General features: G+C 56.9%; 1 protein-coding gene across 3 annotated transcripts; it reads right to left on the minus strand.

The window, feature by feature from the left end:
- Positions 1-432: 432 nt before the first annotated feature.
- Positions 433-17,456, minus strand: LOC144951995 (NXPE family member 3-like). Of its 3 annotated transcripts, none has more exons than XM_078882377.1 (10): positions 17,269-17,456; positions 14,853-14,932; positions 13,080-13,238; positions 9,760-9,900; positions 8,912-9,114; positions 7,761-8,084; positions 5,028-5,104; positions 4,341-4,589; positions 1,930-2,261; positions 433-1,451 (listed from the first exon to the last, which is right to left on the minus strand). In XM_078882377.1, the coding sequence occupies exons 2-10, from the start codon at positions 14,928-14,930 to the stop codon at positions 1,137-1,139; spliced, it is 1,878 nt and encodes a 625-aa protein (XP_078738503.1). In that variant the 5' UTR covers positions 14,931-14,932; positions 17,269-17,456; the 3' UTR covers positions 433-1,136. The 3 variants fall into 3 exon arrangements, with proteins under 3 accessions (XP_078738503.1, XP_078738504.1, XP_078738502.1); XM_078882378.1 differs by having other exon boundaries at positions 433-1,457; positions 14,810-14,932; XM_078882376.1 differs by having other exon boundaries at positions 434-1,457.
- Between the last annotated feature and the right edge of the window lie 250 nt (positions 17,457-17,706).

The raw sequence follows: 17,706 nt of genomic DNA on the forward strand, positions 1-17,706 counted from the left end.
GAGTTGCATCACGCACCAACCCAAATGCCCTTTCTGGGAGGTAGCGAGACGTGGCGAGATTTTTTTTGGAAGGTAAATCATCAAATGAAGCAACGGGCACGCAAGTACAACTTATAATAGGACGTTTCTTGCCAGTGTCGAAATAAAGAATGTATATTTGACCGGAGCATCAACCGCACACAAGTGTGTGTGCGGTTGATGCAGTGACAGGATTCCTTGAAAGAGGTGTCTGTTTGGTGTTTGAACATCTTAACACAACTGTTTCATTAAATTTCGATTTAAAGCTTTCGTGACTGCAGGGATTCATCTTCTTGGTTCTTTCGGTAAAGTAATGTAGAAGGGAAATGAAAAAGAATAAAAATAAAACATAAAACATTTATTTTATTATGTTTTATTTTTTTATTTTATTTTTAAAACATAAAACATTTATTTTATTATGTTATATTTTTTTATTTCCCTTCTACGTGACTTTACCGAAACAAAAAAATAAAACATTATAAAATTATTTTGTTATTTTTTATTTTTATTTCCCTTCTACGTGACTTTACCGAAAGAGCCAACAAAACTGTTTCATTGCCAGAAGGGGTGAAACCAATTCTTATCAGTACAACTTACTTTGTTTCATCAAACGCGATGTGTTTATTAACATTGAACATTTTTTTGAACAATTGAGAATCAAAGGGGTGCAAAGGCTGCGTTAGCTGGGTCATGTAGCCCGCATGCCGAGCCACCGCATGCCGAAACAGCTTTTGTTCGGCCGGATCGAGGGGGCTAAACGGGCGCGGCACGGGCTAGAGAAGAGATGGAGTGATGTGGTACAGGAGGACGTGGAGCTGAGTGGACTTGCCGATGACTGGTACCAGCGGTGTCAAGATCGGCCTCAGTGGAGGAGGCTCGTGAAGGACGCTACTGCGCAGTTGGAGGCAGTCGCCCTCCAACAACAACGGAAAACAGAGGAGCGACGCTCACAACAACGAGCGGAGCACCGGGCGGCTAAAACGCAGCAAGTTGGCACAGTAGTACCTGGGTCTGCCCCGTGACCTCCTGTCAGCGGGCGTTCGACACTTCACGTGGCCTAAACGTGCACACCTCCTCCTCCTCCACCATCCTCCCCACCCGCCTCCTCCTCCTCCTCTTCATTCCCTTCCCAATCGTCCCTCTCCATCTTCCACCACCTCCTCCTCTTCCACCTCCTCCTCCCACATCTCCTCCCACATCTCCTCCTCGTCGTCCTCCTCGTCGTCCATGTCTGGACACGCGTACGAGAGCATCGCCTCCACCTGCAGGTGCACGATGGCGGCCTCCGGGTGGAGTCGGGGCGGCCCCGAGTGGGCCACGTTCATGGCCCAGGCGTCCACCCAGCCCAGCGGCAGGCCCGACAGCAGCCGCCGCAGGGCCACGTTCTGCTGCCGCGCCAGCCAGTCGCTACCGTAGGGCGCCAGCTGCAACGACTGCGCCTGGGGGTGGGGGGGGGGGGAGTTTAGACGAGACACCCTGGGTGTTGGCAGTTCCCGCACGCACGCACGCACGCGAGAGTACACGCACACGTGTACACACGTGTACACGCACGTACACACACACACGTGTACACGCACACACGTGTACACACACACACACGTGTACACACACACAGCGTACGCACACACAGCGTACGCACGCACACGCGTACACACGCACACACGTGTACACACACGCGCACACACGTGTACACACACACGTGTACACACACGTGTACACGCACACACACTTGTACACGCACACGTGTAAACACACGTGTACACGCACACACACGTGTACACGCACACGTGTAAACACACACACACGTGTACACGCACGCACACACGTGTACACACACGCACACGTGTACACACACGCACACACGTGTACACACACGCACACACGTGCACACACACGCACGCGTACACGCACCTGCGTGTTGGCGGTGCGCACCACCACGACGGTGCCCGGCTCACGCGCCAGCAGCGAGCCCAGCGCCCGCCTGAGCGCCCGCGTCCTGCGCACGAACACCCCCAGCGGGAAGCTGGTGAAGTGCGCGCCCAGCGACAGCGCCACCACGCAGCCGCGGCCGCCCTCCAGGCGCGCTAACCGCGGCGCCTCCCATCGCAGCGTGTCGGCGGGCACCCCAGTGAAGCGGATTGGGGGGCCGTGGCAGTGGTAGCGCAGCGACGTGGAGCGCGCCGCGTCCACCGCTAGCAGGGGGCCCGTGCTGAGGGGGGCACCGGTCGGGACCTGGCGGAGAGCTGTGTGATGGGCGGGAGGGGGGAGTTGTTAAGACTCCATATATATCTTGGAATTTCTCTTACTTGATGCAGCTATTGTGCTGTGGCGGTTCCACCTGAAGACGGAAGCTTGTGTTGCCTCCGAAACGTCGTGATTTTTAATTTTTTAATTTTATTTTTATTTTACTTTTGTTGATAAAAAAATTTTACCTACGTGACTTTACCGAAAAAACCTAAGAATATGAATCCTTGCAGTCACGAAAGCTTCAAATCTAGAACTCCATGACGCCTTCTCCTTTGCCGACTCTTTCTTCTCCGCCTCGTCGTCCCGGCTGCAGTGGAGCAACCTCGGCATCGTCGCCGCGACGATGGGACGACGTTCGCTCATGCAGAGCAGGGGGAGATTACAAACTGTACTCACTCTCATACACACTCAGTTGCACGCACACACTCTCACACACACACTCACACACTTGCACTCACTCACACTCACACACCGACTCTCACACACTCACTCACACACTCTCACACACACGCACACACTCTCACACACACGCACACACTCTCACACACTCACTCACACTCACACACTTGCACTCACTCACACTCACTCACTCACTCTCACACACACACTCACACACTCACACCGACTCTCACACACCGACTCTCACACACCCACTCTCACACACACAGCCACTCACTCTCACACACACTCTCACACACACGCACACACTCACACACTCACACCGACTCTCACACACTCACACCGACTCTCACACACACTCACTCACTCACACACACAGTCACTCACTCACACACACAGTCACTCACTCACACACACAGTCACTCACTCACACACACAGTCACTCACTCACACACACAGTCACTCACTCACTCTCACACACACAGTCACTCACTCTCACACACACTCACTCACACACTCACTCACTCACACACACAGTCACTCACTCACACACACAGTCACTCACTCACACACACAGTCACTCACTCTCACTCTCACACACTCACTCACACTCTCACACACTCACACACCGACTCTCACACACTCACTCACACACTCTCACACACACGCACACACTCTCACACACTCACACACTTGCACTCACTCACACTCACTCACTCTCACACACACACTCACACACTCACACCGACTCTCACACACCGACTCTCACACACCCACTCTCACACACACAGTCACTCACTCTCACAAACACGCTCACACACACGCACACACTCACACACTCAGACCGACTCTCACACACTCACACCGACTCTCACACACTCACTCACTCTCACACACACTCACTCACTCACACACACAGTCACTCACTCTCACACACACAGTCACTCACTCTCACACACAGTCACTCACTCACACACAGTCACTCACTCACACACACACTCACTCACTCACACACACAGTCACTCACTCTCACACACACAGTCACTCACTCTCACACACACTCACTCACTCACACACACAGTCACTCACTCACACACACAGTCACTCACTCTCACACACACAGTCACTCACTCTCACTCTCACACACTCACTCACACTCTCACACACTCACACACACACCCACACACACACTCTCACACACTCACACACACACTCTCACACTTTCACTCACACTCACACACACACTCTCACACACTCACTAACTCACACACACTCTCACACACACACACACGCTCACACACTCTCACACACACTCTCACTCACACACTCTCACACACACACTTTCACACACACTCACGCTCACACACCGACTCACACACTCACTCTCACACACTCACTCTCACACACTCTCACTCACTCTCACACACTCACACACACTCACACACACACTCTCACACACACACTCTCACACACACACACGCTCACGCACCGACTCTCACACACTCACTTTCACTCACACACACTCTCACACACTTTCACACTCACACACACACTCTCACACACTCACTCTACAGACAAGGGGGGCCTATGGGGTACAAGGCACCAACCCCACTCAGACAGAGAAAGGACACCACAGTCTGGACTCGAACCCAGGCCCCGCCGAGGTTTCCACTCACTGGGCACAAAGTCCACGAGATGCTCGAACCACTGGCGCACGTTCGAGTCCCCGACGAGGTGAACCCGTTTCCCCGCCAGGCAGCGGGCCGCCCGCTCCGGGCGCCTGAACCGCAGGGAGCGGCACGACGGCTGCAGCCAATCGCCACGCAGGAAGTAGCCGTACTCAGGTGGGGGACCCGGGGAGCACACGGGGAGTCGGTGACGACGAGGTGGAGGAGGAGGTGGATGGTGATGAGGTCCGTCAGTGACTGTCAAGGACACACGCACAGACCAACACCACGCCCCGTGTAGCCGTAACACTTACACTACGAGACGTCTCCTTTAGCAGCGGCAAAATGTAGTGATGGGTTTTTAGCCTTTCTACTGGTACAAAAACTGACACCTTTGTACAAGGGATCATGTTTGCAATAACCACAACACAAGCAGTCAAAATGCAAACAAAAAGAAACAACTCTGATGATGATAATGATATGCACTGTCCTTGAAGTTGATTGGTCCACACCCGAGACAGCTTTTCTTAGAGCCTAGTCTCACCCTGTGAGCCATTCGGCTCAACCGAGTGGCTTTGTCGCGTGCAAACTTGCAGGAGCGCGGCTTTCATTCCGAATGCCGAGGGGGAAAAACCAGGGAGCGAGAGACGCAGACCCACGAAAGGCTACCTGGGGGACCTTTGCCTGTGTGCTCACCAGGGTGCGGCGCGCGAAGATGAACGGTGATCCGGTCCGAGCCCAGCACAGGAATTGGAGTTCTCAAGTTCACGCCACTAACACGCACACAAAGACAAAGATCCCCCGCGTAGCCTTAGCACACTGTTGGGGCAAACTTTAAACTATTTTGTTTATTCTACCAGGTTGCAAGGCCCCCTACGGGTCTGCTGCGTAGCTATTTTTCAGAAGCGACCCTGGCCCATCACGAGTGATGGGCCATCGAACGTGGCTGGTAGGAACGTCGGGTTGCTCGGTCAATGGCCTGCAGGGTCAACGGCGGCGTGGTGTATTCCGCAAATATGGCCGACTGTGAGGGCGGGCACAAGCCGGCGTGAGTAGGTTAAACGTTGAGTTTTATAAGGGCACCACAGGGTGACCAGCCCCTCACCACACCCACCCACCAACCCACCCACACTCACCAACCCACCCACACTCACCCACCAACCCACCCACACCCACCAACCCACCCACACTCACCAACCCACCCACACTCACCAACCCACCCACACTCACCCACCAACCCACCCACACTCACCCACCAACCCACCCACACTCACCCACCAACCCACCCACACTCACCCACCAACCCACCCACACTCATCCACCAACCCACCCACACTCACCCACCAACCCACCCACACTCACCAACCCACCCACACTCACCCACCAACCCACCCACACTCACCCACCAACCCACCCACACTCACCCACCAACCCACCCACACTCACCAACCCACCCACACTCACCCACCAACCCACCCACACTAACCCACCAACCCACCCACACTCACCTACCAACCCACCCACACTCACCAACCCACCCACACTCACCCACCAACCCACCCACACTAACCCACCAACCCACCCACACTCACCTACCAACCCACACTCATCCACCCACCAACCCACACTCACCCACCCACCCACACTCACCCACCACCCCACCCACACTCACCAACCCACCCACCCACACTCACCCACACTCACCCACCCACACTCACCCACCAACCCACACTCACCCACCACCCACCCACACCCACCCACCCACACCAACCCACCCACACTCACCAACCCACCCACACTCACCCACCCAACCCACCCACCAACCCACCCACACTCACCCACCCACCAACCCACCCACACTCACCCACCAACACTCACCCACCAACCCACCCACACTCACCCACCAACCCACCCACACTCACCCACCAACCCACCAACCGACCCACACTCACCCACCAACACTCACCCACCAACCCACCCACACTCACCCACCAACCCACCCACACTCACCCACCAACCCACCAACCCACCCACACTCACCCACCAACCCACCAACCGACCCACACTCACCCACCAACACTCACCCACCAACCCACCCACACTCACCCACCAACCCACCCACACTCACCCACCAACCCACCCACCCACACTCACCCACACTCACCCACCCACACTCACCCACCAACCCACCCACACTCACCCACCAACCCACCCACCCACACTCACCCACCAACCCACCCACACTCACCCACCAACCCACCCACACTCACCCACCAACCCACCCACACCCACCAACCCACCCACCCACACCCACCAACCCACCCACACTCACCCACCAACCCACCCACACTCACCCACCAACCCACCCACACTCACCCACCAATCCACCCACACTCACCCACCAACCCACCCACCCACACCCACCAACCCACCCACACTCACCCACCAACCCACCCACACACTCACAAACCCACACTCAAACACTCACCCACCACCCCACCCACACTCACCAACCCACCCACCCACACTCACCCACACTCACCCACCCACACTCACCCACCAACCCACACTCACCCACCACCCACCCACACCCACCCACCAACCCACCCACACTCACCAACCCACCCACACTCACCCACCCAACCCACCCACACTCACCCACCCAACCCACCCACACTCGCCCAACCCACCCACACTCACCAACCCACCCACCCAACCCACCCACACTCACCAACCCACCCACACTCACCCACCAACCCACCCACACTCACCCACCAACCCACCCACACTCACCCACCACCCACTCAACCCACCCACACTCACCAACCCACCCACACTCACCCACCAACCCACCCACACTCACCCACCAACCCACCCACACTCACCCACCACCCACTCAACCCACCCACACTCACCAACCCACCCACACTCACCCACCAACCCACCCACACTCACCCACCAACCCACCCACACTCACCCACCAACCCACCCACACTCACCCACCAACCCACCCACCCACACCCACCAACCCACCCACACTCACCCACCAACCCACCCACACACTCACAAACCCACACTCAAACACTCACCCACCACCCCACCCACACTCACCAACCCACCCACCCACACACACCCACACTCACCCACCCACACTCACCCACCAACCCACACTCACCCACCACCCACCCAACCCACCCACACTCACCCACCAACCCACACTCACCCACCAACCCACACTCACCCACCACCCACCCAACCCACCCACACTCACCAACCCACCCACACTCACCCACCCAACCCACCCACACTCACCAACCCACCCACCCACACTCACCCACACTCACCCACCAACCCACACTCACCCACCACCCACCCATACCAACCCACCCACACCACACCCACCCACCCACCACCACCCCACCCACTCACGTCTGCAGGAGCCGCTCGTCCCCCGCCGTGAGCAACCCGCTGCGGTATCCGCCCTTCGAGTGGTCGCGGCGCGAGGAGCAGGGCAGCGCCGGCGCCCGCGGGCGCACGCACACCCAGCGCTCGCTCGCCTCCCTCCGGCCCGACAAGTCGCACAGCGGCCGGCGGCCCCCGGAGGGCCGGACCGGCCGCCGCCACCACCACCGCCACCACCACCGCCACCACCACGGGGAGGGCGATGGGGGCGGCGATGGGGGCGAGGAGAGGTATTCTGGGAGGATGTTGCACTCGGTGGTTTCGGAGAGGGTGCCCAGGCGGAAGAGACTCCTGCCAGGAGAGGGGATGACGATGGCAATTGTTATAGTGATTGGAGCAATTGTCACAACAATTGTATATTGCCCGTTGTTATTGTTGTTGGATTCATTGTTATTTTTTCTCGCCCGCTCGCCCACACACTCACCCATTCATTCGCTCGCTCACCCCCACACTCACCCCCACACTCACCCCCACACTCACCCCCACACTCACCCCCACACTCACCCCCACACTCACCCCCACACTCACCCCCACACTCACCCCCACACTCACCCCCACACTCACCCCCACACTCACCCCCACACTCACCCCCACACTCACCCCCACACTCACCCCCACACTCACCCCCACACTCACCCCCACACTAACTCATTCACTCGCTCACTCACCCCAACACTCACCCATTCATCTGCACTACGAGGTTGAGCAATAGGTCCAGGCAGGGTCGTTATCACCGCCACCACCATCATCATCATCACCACCACCACCACCACCATCACAACCAACACTGTCATCACCACCACCTCAATCATCACCACCGCCATCATTACTACCACCACCAACATCATCACCACCACCATCATCACCACCACTACCATTGTCGTTGTCGTCGCCACCGTTATTATCATCACCACCACCATCATCGTCATCGCCACCACCACCACCGAAATCACCACTGTCATCGCCATCGTCATCACCATCACCATTGTTGTTGTCGTCGTCATCATTGTCGTCATCATCATCGTCATCGTCGTCATCATCGTCGTCATCATCATCATCTTCATCGTCATCATCATCATCATCATCGTCGTCGTCGTGGTGGTGGCCCCGCACTCGACCTGAAGTAGACCTTGTCGGGCCGCTCCTCCCGCAGGCGCGCCAGCAGCTGCACGGCCTCGGCGGGGTGCACGAGGCTCACGGCCACCGTGGCGGCGCCGGCCCACGCCAGCGGGAAGGCCACGCCGTAGGTGCCGTCCCCTCGGTCCGCGTACCGCACGGCGGGGACCGCCGCACGGCCCACGGGGACCGAGAGCAGACGGGCCTGGGGGGACGCGTGGAGACACGGGGGGAGACACGTGGGGAGACGTGGGGGGAGATACGGGGGGGGACGCGTGGAGACACGGGGAGAGACACGTGGGGAGACGTGGACACACACGCGTGGGGGGAGACACGGGGGGGGGGACGTGGGGAGACACGGGGAGACGCGGGGGAAGACGTGGGGGGAGATACGGGGGGAGACACGGGGAGACACGTGGGGAGACGTGGACACACACGTGCGGGGAGAGACGCGGGGGGAGACACGGGGGGAGACACGGGGGGAGAGAGACACGGGAGGAGACACGGGGGGAGACACGGGGGGAGACACAGGGGGAGACACGGGGGGTGACACGGGGGGAGACACGGGGGGAGACACGGTGACGATGACGACGACGACGACGACGACGACGACGACGACGACGACGATGATGATGATGAGACTCCAACAACGACTCTCAAGCCTCGTCGTTACCGTGGCTCACCACGGAATCTGCTGCTTCCGGATGAGCAGCTTGGTGCCCGATCATCACCTCGGCGGGAGACGACACGGGGGGGACAGGGGGGACGGGGGGGAGGGGCTGCGTGTCTCCACCCACCTCGAGACGACACGGGGAGACGGGGGGGGGAGGGGCTTCGTGGCTCCACCCACCTCTAGAAAGTCTCCGCCGTAGCCCTTGGGGCGTCCCAGGTGGTCGTGCACCCGCACCGTCACCTCCAGCGTGCCGCCCACCGCCAGCCGCCCCGCCGGGGACGTCACCTCCACCCAGCTGCGCGCTGCGGATGTGGTGGCCTGGGGGGGGGGGGTGGAGGGGTGGAGGGGGGAGGTCTGGTTGGGTATTGTGCAGCGGAAATTCTCTTCCCGCAATCATCCCCACGGATCGTCTCCTCCCACTCTCCCTTGGCTCTCCTCCCGTCTCGCTGCACTACCAGACAGACCCCGTTGTACGGCACGTGGCCACGGTCGTCATCATCGTCGTCGCTTTCTTTCATCCATTCGGTGACGCGTTGGGGGGTCAAACGCCGCCACCCCCGATCTCGTGAGGTTTTTTTTTCTTCTTAACCTGCTCACAACAAACATCGGCTCGAAATCTGCTGTCGTTTAAAAATAAAATAAATATTGAAAACTAATTTCGTCCCGCTTGCACCGCTCCGGTCCACACTTTCACCCACTCGCCCACATGCCCACTCACCCACTCACTCGCTCACCCACATGTCCACTCACCCACTCACTCACCCACCCACATATCCACTCACCCACTCACTCACCCACATGTCCACTCACCCACTCACTCACTCACTCACCCACATGTCCACTCACCCACTCACCCACATATCCACTCACCCACTCACTCACTCACCCACATGTCCACTCACCCACTCACTCACTCACCCACATATCCACTCACCCACTCACTCACTCACCCACATATCCACTCACCCACTCACTCACCCACATATCCACTCACCCACTCACTCACTCCCCCATATATCCACTCACCCACTCACTCACTCCCCCATATATCCACTCACCCACTCACTCACTCACCCACATGTCCACTCACCCACTCACTCACTCACCCACATGTCCACTCACCCACTCACTCATTCATGCACTCGCCCACTTACACACTCACTCACTCACCCACATGTCCACTCACCCACTCACTCACTCACTCACCCACTCACTCACTCACTCACCCACTCACTCACTCACTCACCCACTCACTCACTCACTCACTCACCCACATATCCACTCACCCACTCACTCATTCATGCACTCGCCCACTTACACACTCACTCACGCAGCCACTCACCCACTCACTTACCAACTCACCCATTCACCCACATGTCCACTCACCCACTCACTCACTCACTCACCCACATATCCACTCACCCACTCACTCATTCATGCACTCGCCCACTTACACACTCACTCACGCAGCCACTCACCCACTCATTTACAAACTCACCCATTCACCCACATGTCCACTCACCCACTCACTCACTCACCCACATATCCACTCACCCACTCATTCATTCATGCACTCGCCCACTTACACACTCACTCACGCAGCCACTCACCCACTCATTTACAAACTCACCCATTCACCCACCCAGTCGCCCCCCTCACTCATGCACTCGCCCACTTACACACTCACTTACGCAATTTTTCATGCACCCCCTCACACACCCATACATCCTCTCATGCACCCATTCACTCAGTAAACCCACTCATTCACTCACTAAGCCAATCATTCACTCACAATCCCACTCATTCAACCACCCACTCACACACTCACCCACACACCCACACATCCACCTACTCACCCAAACACCCACACACGCACCCACACCCACTCACTTATCCACTCACCCACTCACTCAAGCACCCTCCCACACAGCCACCACACACCCACCCACACTCTCAATCACCCACTCAACCACCCACTCAACCACCCACTCAACCACCCACTCAACCACCCACTCAACCACCCACTCAACCACCCACTCAACCACCCACGCAACCACCCACCCTACATAAACCGAGGTCAAACTGAAACATTCATACATTTGCTTACACGTTTGCATGTTTCCCACCATCCAAACATATTTTGACTACCAGGTCGGCTACCGTTCTGCTACGTGTCAAGACACCTGTAGTATTTCACCAAACATGATTGTCAACATTAACTTAAATGCCTTGGCACCCCCAGGGTGCCTTACGCCACATTATAGAACCGCAGAGCTTGGGCAATCACTGGGGATTTGAAGGTTAACCCCCCCCCCATCCCCTTTGCATGCAAGGGTTTGTCTCGGGTTTCTTTCCACGGTGGCCCGGAGATGTTGACTACCTCACCTGGTATACAGGAGGTGGTGGGGTCGATCGCGACCCTGACGTTGCCTGCTGTATATTTGGAGTTTGCGTGTCTCTCTCTCTCATCATCATCACGGTGGCTAGGAGATCTCAACTACCTCGCCTGGTCTACAGGAGGTCGTGGGTTCGATCCCGACTGATGCCTGCTGGTTGCTGCTGTATATTTCGAGTCTGCAAGTCTCTCTCTCATCATCATCACGGTGGCTAGGAGATGTCATCTACCTCGCCTGGTTTGCAGGAGGTCGTGGGTTCGATCCCGACCCTGACGCCTGCTGCTGTATATTTGGAGTTTTCGTGTCTCTCTCTCATCAACATCATCACGGTGACTAGGAGATGTTAACTACTTCGCCCGGTCTACTGGAGGTCGTGGGTTCGATACCGACTGCTGCTTGCTGCTGTATATTTGGAGTCTGCATGTCTCTGTCTCTCATCATCACGGTGGCTAGGAGATGTTGACTACCTCGCCTGGTCTACAGGAGGCCGTGGGTTCGATCGCGACCCTGAAGATGCCTGCTGCTGTATACTTGGAGTTTGCGTGTCTCTCTCCGTGGTCACGTGGACTTTTCTCCGGGTCCTCCGGTTTTTTCCCTCTGATGAGAACTGGGCATGAGCCTGCCAGCAGGGGGCGGTCTTGCTTTTCCCAAACCGAGTAAAAGCAGCTTCCTCTCCTGCTTCTGCCGCAGAGGTCGCAACCGGGTACCCGATACCCGTACCCTACCCGATACCCGGCTACCGTTTGCGATACCCGGCTAGCCGTTAGCGACCCTGGTGCGGCCGGGTACGGGTAGGCCGTGAGTCACTGGTGAGTCACCGTTTGTCACTCATTTCCCAACGTCTTGTCTCTTCTCACAATTCAAGTTCCTAGAATCAACCCACCCGCGCCTGCAACATGGCTTCATCCCAGAGGTCGCAATCGGGTACCCGATACCCGTACCCTACCCAATACCCGGCCGGATACGGGTAGGGTACGGGTACCCGTTTGCGACCCTGGTGCAGCCGGGTACGGGTAAGGAATCAAAACCCGTTTGCGACCTCTGATACAAACGTTGATTCTGAATGCGTAGAGGCGAGGGTGTTAACCCGGCAGCCCAAACCTCGTAGGCCACGGGCCACCGTGGCGGAGAGGGCCAGCGTAGCTCCCGCATCAGGGCCTCATCCTCGGCCTGCTCCCGGGGGCTCGGGGTCGGGGGACCCGCCGGGCGAGTCCCAGGCTGCGCGCGGCGCCAGGCCTCGTCTGGAAGCTTCCAATGCACCTGCACACACAAGCACGCAGGCAAAGACAAAGGTCACCCCCGCCGCGTAGGAAGCTGTCGGGGCAAGTGCTGTTCGTGAAGTGGCACACGTGAGGATGGGTGGGTGGCCGGCACCACCACACGTCGCACCAGGTACTCGTCATGAGGCCGAGGCGACCTAGCGTAGGCCCACGACCTGGTGGGCGGTGGCCGTGCGAGTGGCGATCGAACTCGGCTCACTGGCGGGTTCGTAGCGCAGCGCGCTAACCGCTACACGACCACTCCCCACCATTACCAACAGCCGCGCCATTCGCCACTAAGTGGCGGTGACGTCAACACGGCGCCTGTGCCAGGCTATGTGCACTTTGAGGCCGTCACGTGAAGTGTCGAAGGCTCGCTGACATCAGGTCTTGGGACAGACCTGGCAGGTGCCGTGGGTTGGCTGACTGAGATGACTGGTAGATGCACCACCAGCTGTACCCCCTACTGTGCCAACTTGCTGCGTTTTAATTGCCCAGCACTCTTGCGAGCGTCGCTCCTCTGCCCCCCGTTGTTGTTGGAGGGCGACTGCCTCCAACTGCCCAGTAGCGTCCTTCACGAGCCTCCTCCACAGAGGCCGATCTTGACACCGCTGGTACCAGTCATCGGCAAGTCCACTCAGCTCCACGTCCTCCTGTACCACATCACTCCATCTCTTCTCTAGCCCGTGCCGCGCCCGTTTAGCCCCCTCGATCCGGCCGAACAAAAGCTGTTTCGGCATGCGGTGGCTGGGCATGCGTGCTACATGACCCAGCCAACGCAGCCTTGCCTGCCGGAGCAGCTCACCGATGGGACTTTGCCCAGATCTTTCAAGGATTTGTGAGCTCCTCACACAATCCAGCCTGCTTAAACCCAGGATGGATCGTAGGCAAGCCAGCCTAAATGTTTCCAACCGGCGAAGATGTTCCATTACGGGGGTCCACGTTTCGCAAGCGTAGAGAAGGGAGGGAATGACTGTGGCCGAGAAGACTTGAAGCTTCGTGCGGAGCAACAGACCAGGTAGCTTCCACACAGCGTTACGCAACCGATGAAAAGATATTGCCGCTCGACTGATTCGGAGTGAGACCTCTGCTGTTAAACCGGAGCCAGGCATGAGCACACTGCCCAGGTATGGGAAACTCTCCACTCTCTCCACTACTGCCCTATCACCGATTGGAAGTTGTGGGGGTGGAGTGTCCGATGGTACAAAATACCCAGGCAGGTGCCTAGTTTTGGTGGGGCTGATGGTAAGGCCCCACCTCTTAGTGGCACTCTCCACATGGACGGACACAGATGGCCAAACATACACACACAGACGGATAAACACACACACACTCAACAACCGCCATTCGCCACTAAGTGGCGGTGACGTCACCACGACGCTTGTGCCAGGCCAAGTGCACCTTGAGGCCACGTGAAGTGTCGAACGCCCGCTGGCAGGAGGTCACGGGGCAGACCCAGCAGGTGCCACGGGTCGACTGACCGAGATGACCGAGATGACTGGCTGATGCACCACCTGTGCCCCCTACTGTACCAACTTGCTCTCACACACTCCCACACGGACACACACTCACTCAGAAGGACACGCGGACACGGACGGAGGGACGGTACCCGCACCGTGATCCAGATGAGTACGGCGGCCGTGGCGAGAAGCGAGGACCATCCGCGGAGCAGACGCATCGGGAGGGCATTCATCCCTGCGGCAGAGTCACGCACGAAGACAAAGGTCCCCCGCGTAGCCTACACAGAACCCTGCACGAGCGAGTGAGTGCGAGTGGAACACACTGGCACGCACATACACACGCGTACGCCTGGTGAACCGGCAAATCACTCAGTCGCGCGCGCGCACAGAACTCACACCCCACTGAACCAGTATTACAAGTGCCAGCTAAGAAAAACAAACGTCTTTTTCAAATAATAATCCATCTCCGAGAACGATGTCACACTCCAGTTCGCATGTCACTCCGAAGCGATAATGCCTCAAGATCCCTGTGGGTGTGGGGGGAGTGGTAATGTCAACTACACAGCAGCAAACTAAACTCTAAACTATATTTATTTTATGAGGTACGGCCTCGCTGAGCTGTAAAGCTCAGTTTTTTTAGAAGCGACCTTCCTGCCAAAAATTATGGCTCAACGAAACGGCTTATCATCACCATCATCATCACGTAGAAATGAATAGCAGCAGCTGTCAAAATACTCTTAAAACTCCACGCGTGGTGATGATGTCGATTCTAAATGTGGAGGGGGAAAAACCGGAGGACCCGGAGAAAAATCCAGGGAGCGAGAGAGCGAGAGAGGGACCCGAAACCCATCGACATGCGCGAACTTCGGATCATTTGGGGGGGGGGGGGGTAGAAAAAAACACACACAAAACCTGACAAGATATGTCTCTTTGGTTTAAAGAAATTTAAAAAAAAACTTGATTTTAAGCTTTCGTGACTACAGGAATTCATGCTCTGTGGTTCTTTCGGGGAAGTCACGTGGGTAGAAAAAATTATTAAATTAAATAAAACACGACGTCGCAACACAAGCGACCGTCTTCAGGTGAGAAATAAAATAAAAAGTTGGTAAAACAAAGTTTTTCAATGCACACACACTTTCATCTATTATTTTGACAACAGAATTAATCGCATTGGATGTGCCGATTAAAAGTGGGTGGCATCCTTTCGCCAAATGTTTCTCTTTATGCAAGCAACCCACTTTTATTCAGGACGTGAAATGCGATTAATTCTGGAGTCAAAAACACATTCCTGCTGCGGAGGGAGCTGGTAGGAACGTTGGGTTGCTCGGTCAATGGCCTGCAGGGTCAACGGCGGCGTGGTGTATTCCGCAAATATGGCCGACTGTGAGGGCGGGCACAAGCCGGCGTGAGTAGGTGAAACGTTGCGTTTTATAAGGGCACCACGGGGTGACCAGCCCCTCCCCACCCAGCCCACCCCTCCCACCCAGCCCCTCCCCACCCTCCCCACCCAGCCCATCCCCACCCTCCTCACCCAGCCCCTCCCCACCCTCCCCACCCAGCCCCTCCCCACCCTCCCCACCCAGCCCCTCCCCACCCTCCCCACCCAGCCCGTCCCCACCCTCCCCACCCAGCCCCTCCCCACCCTCCCCACCCCAGCCCCTCCCCACCCTCCCCACCCAGCCCCTCCCCACCCAGCCCCTCCCCACCCTCCCCACCCATCCCCTCCCCACCCAGCCCCTCCCCACCCTCCACCCCCAGCCCCTCCCCACCCTCCCCACCCAGCCCCTCACCACCCTCCCCTCCCCACCCAGCCCCTTCCTCCCGCCCCACCCAGCCCCTCCCTGCACGACGGACACAATAATCCCCTGTGGGCTGGTGTAACCAGGAGGTTCCTACCAGTATAATTGGTTTTGTACTTTAGAGTGCAAATTAAATTGCGTGTATTGAAAACCTTGGTAATTTTTTATTACCTAATTTTTGTAATGATGGCTCTGCCTATGCCAACCCCCGTCTATGCAATAAATAAAAACGTGTACATTGTATTCAGCCATAATCCCAAAAGCTTCCGTGTTAAGCAGCAGTCAGATTGTAAATGTTGCAGTGGTTTCACTCTCCAATACACCACCGGTGTGTACTGTACTAGTAAACTACACTGTACACTACACTATACACTACACTAAAATGTGTGATTATTACTTAAAAAAATTAAGTCAATAACACGAATTGGCACTGAACGTCAAAATAGGTTCACTGTGTTGACCGTGTGGGTACCAATGGCTCAACTAAAGCCTGGCTCCACTGCTGATGAGACACTTGAACATCGAAACCAGTGCACAGTGGTGACCGTGTGGGTACCAATGGCTCAACTAAAGTCTGGCTCCACCGCTGATGAGACACTTTAACATCGAAACCGGTGCACAGTGGTGACCGTGTGGGTACCAATGGCTCAACTAAAGTCTGGCTCCACTGCTGATGAGACACTTTAACATCGAAACCGGTCAACAGTTTCGAGACTGCGTGAGGTTCGAGCCGAAACGTCGTCCCGGAAACGCGCACAGCGAGGCCGCTTACCTCGTCAAAAGGCGCCGTGCCACGTGCTGTTACGTGGGGCTCGCCTTCATTGTTGTTGTTGTTGTTTACCCGCGGCGTGACTGCTGCTGCTGTTGTTGTTGTTGCGAAACAATTGGAGAGGGCCCGGGGCCTGTCAGACAGAAGCAACCGAGGGACGGCGGCGGCCGCGCGCGCACACAGAAGTCGCGGTCCATGACAAATCACAAGCGGCGAATCGATTCAAGGGATTTCTTAGCGAGGGAATCGAAACCTTGGCTTGATCCGCCGGTTGTTGGAGCGCGCGCGGCGGAATCGATTTGGGAACGGTTCGGCTGTCGTAGGCGGGAATCGATTTTGCAACGCCAGTTGATTGAGGGGGGGGGGCATGTAATCGATTAATTTAGATGAGGGGAAACTGTTGACGGAATCGAAACTTTAACATTAATGGGTTATCGATTC

Source organism: Lampetra fluviatilis, chromosome 65 (genome assembly GCF_964198595.1).
Source record: "Lampetra fluviatilis chromosome 65, kcLamFluv1.1, whole genome shotgun sequence".
Lineage (NCBI taxonomy): Eukaryota > Metazoa > Chordata > Hyperoartia > Petromyzontiformes > Petromyzontidae > Lampetra > Lampetra fluviatilis.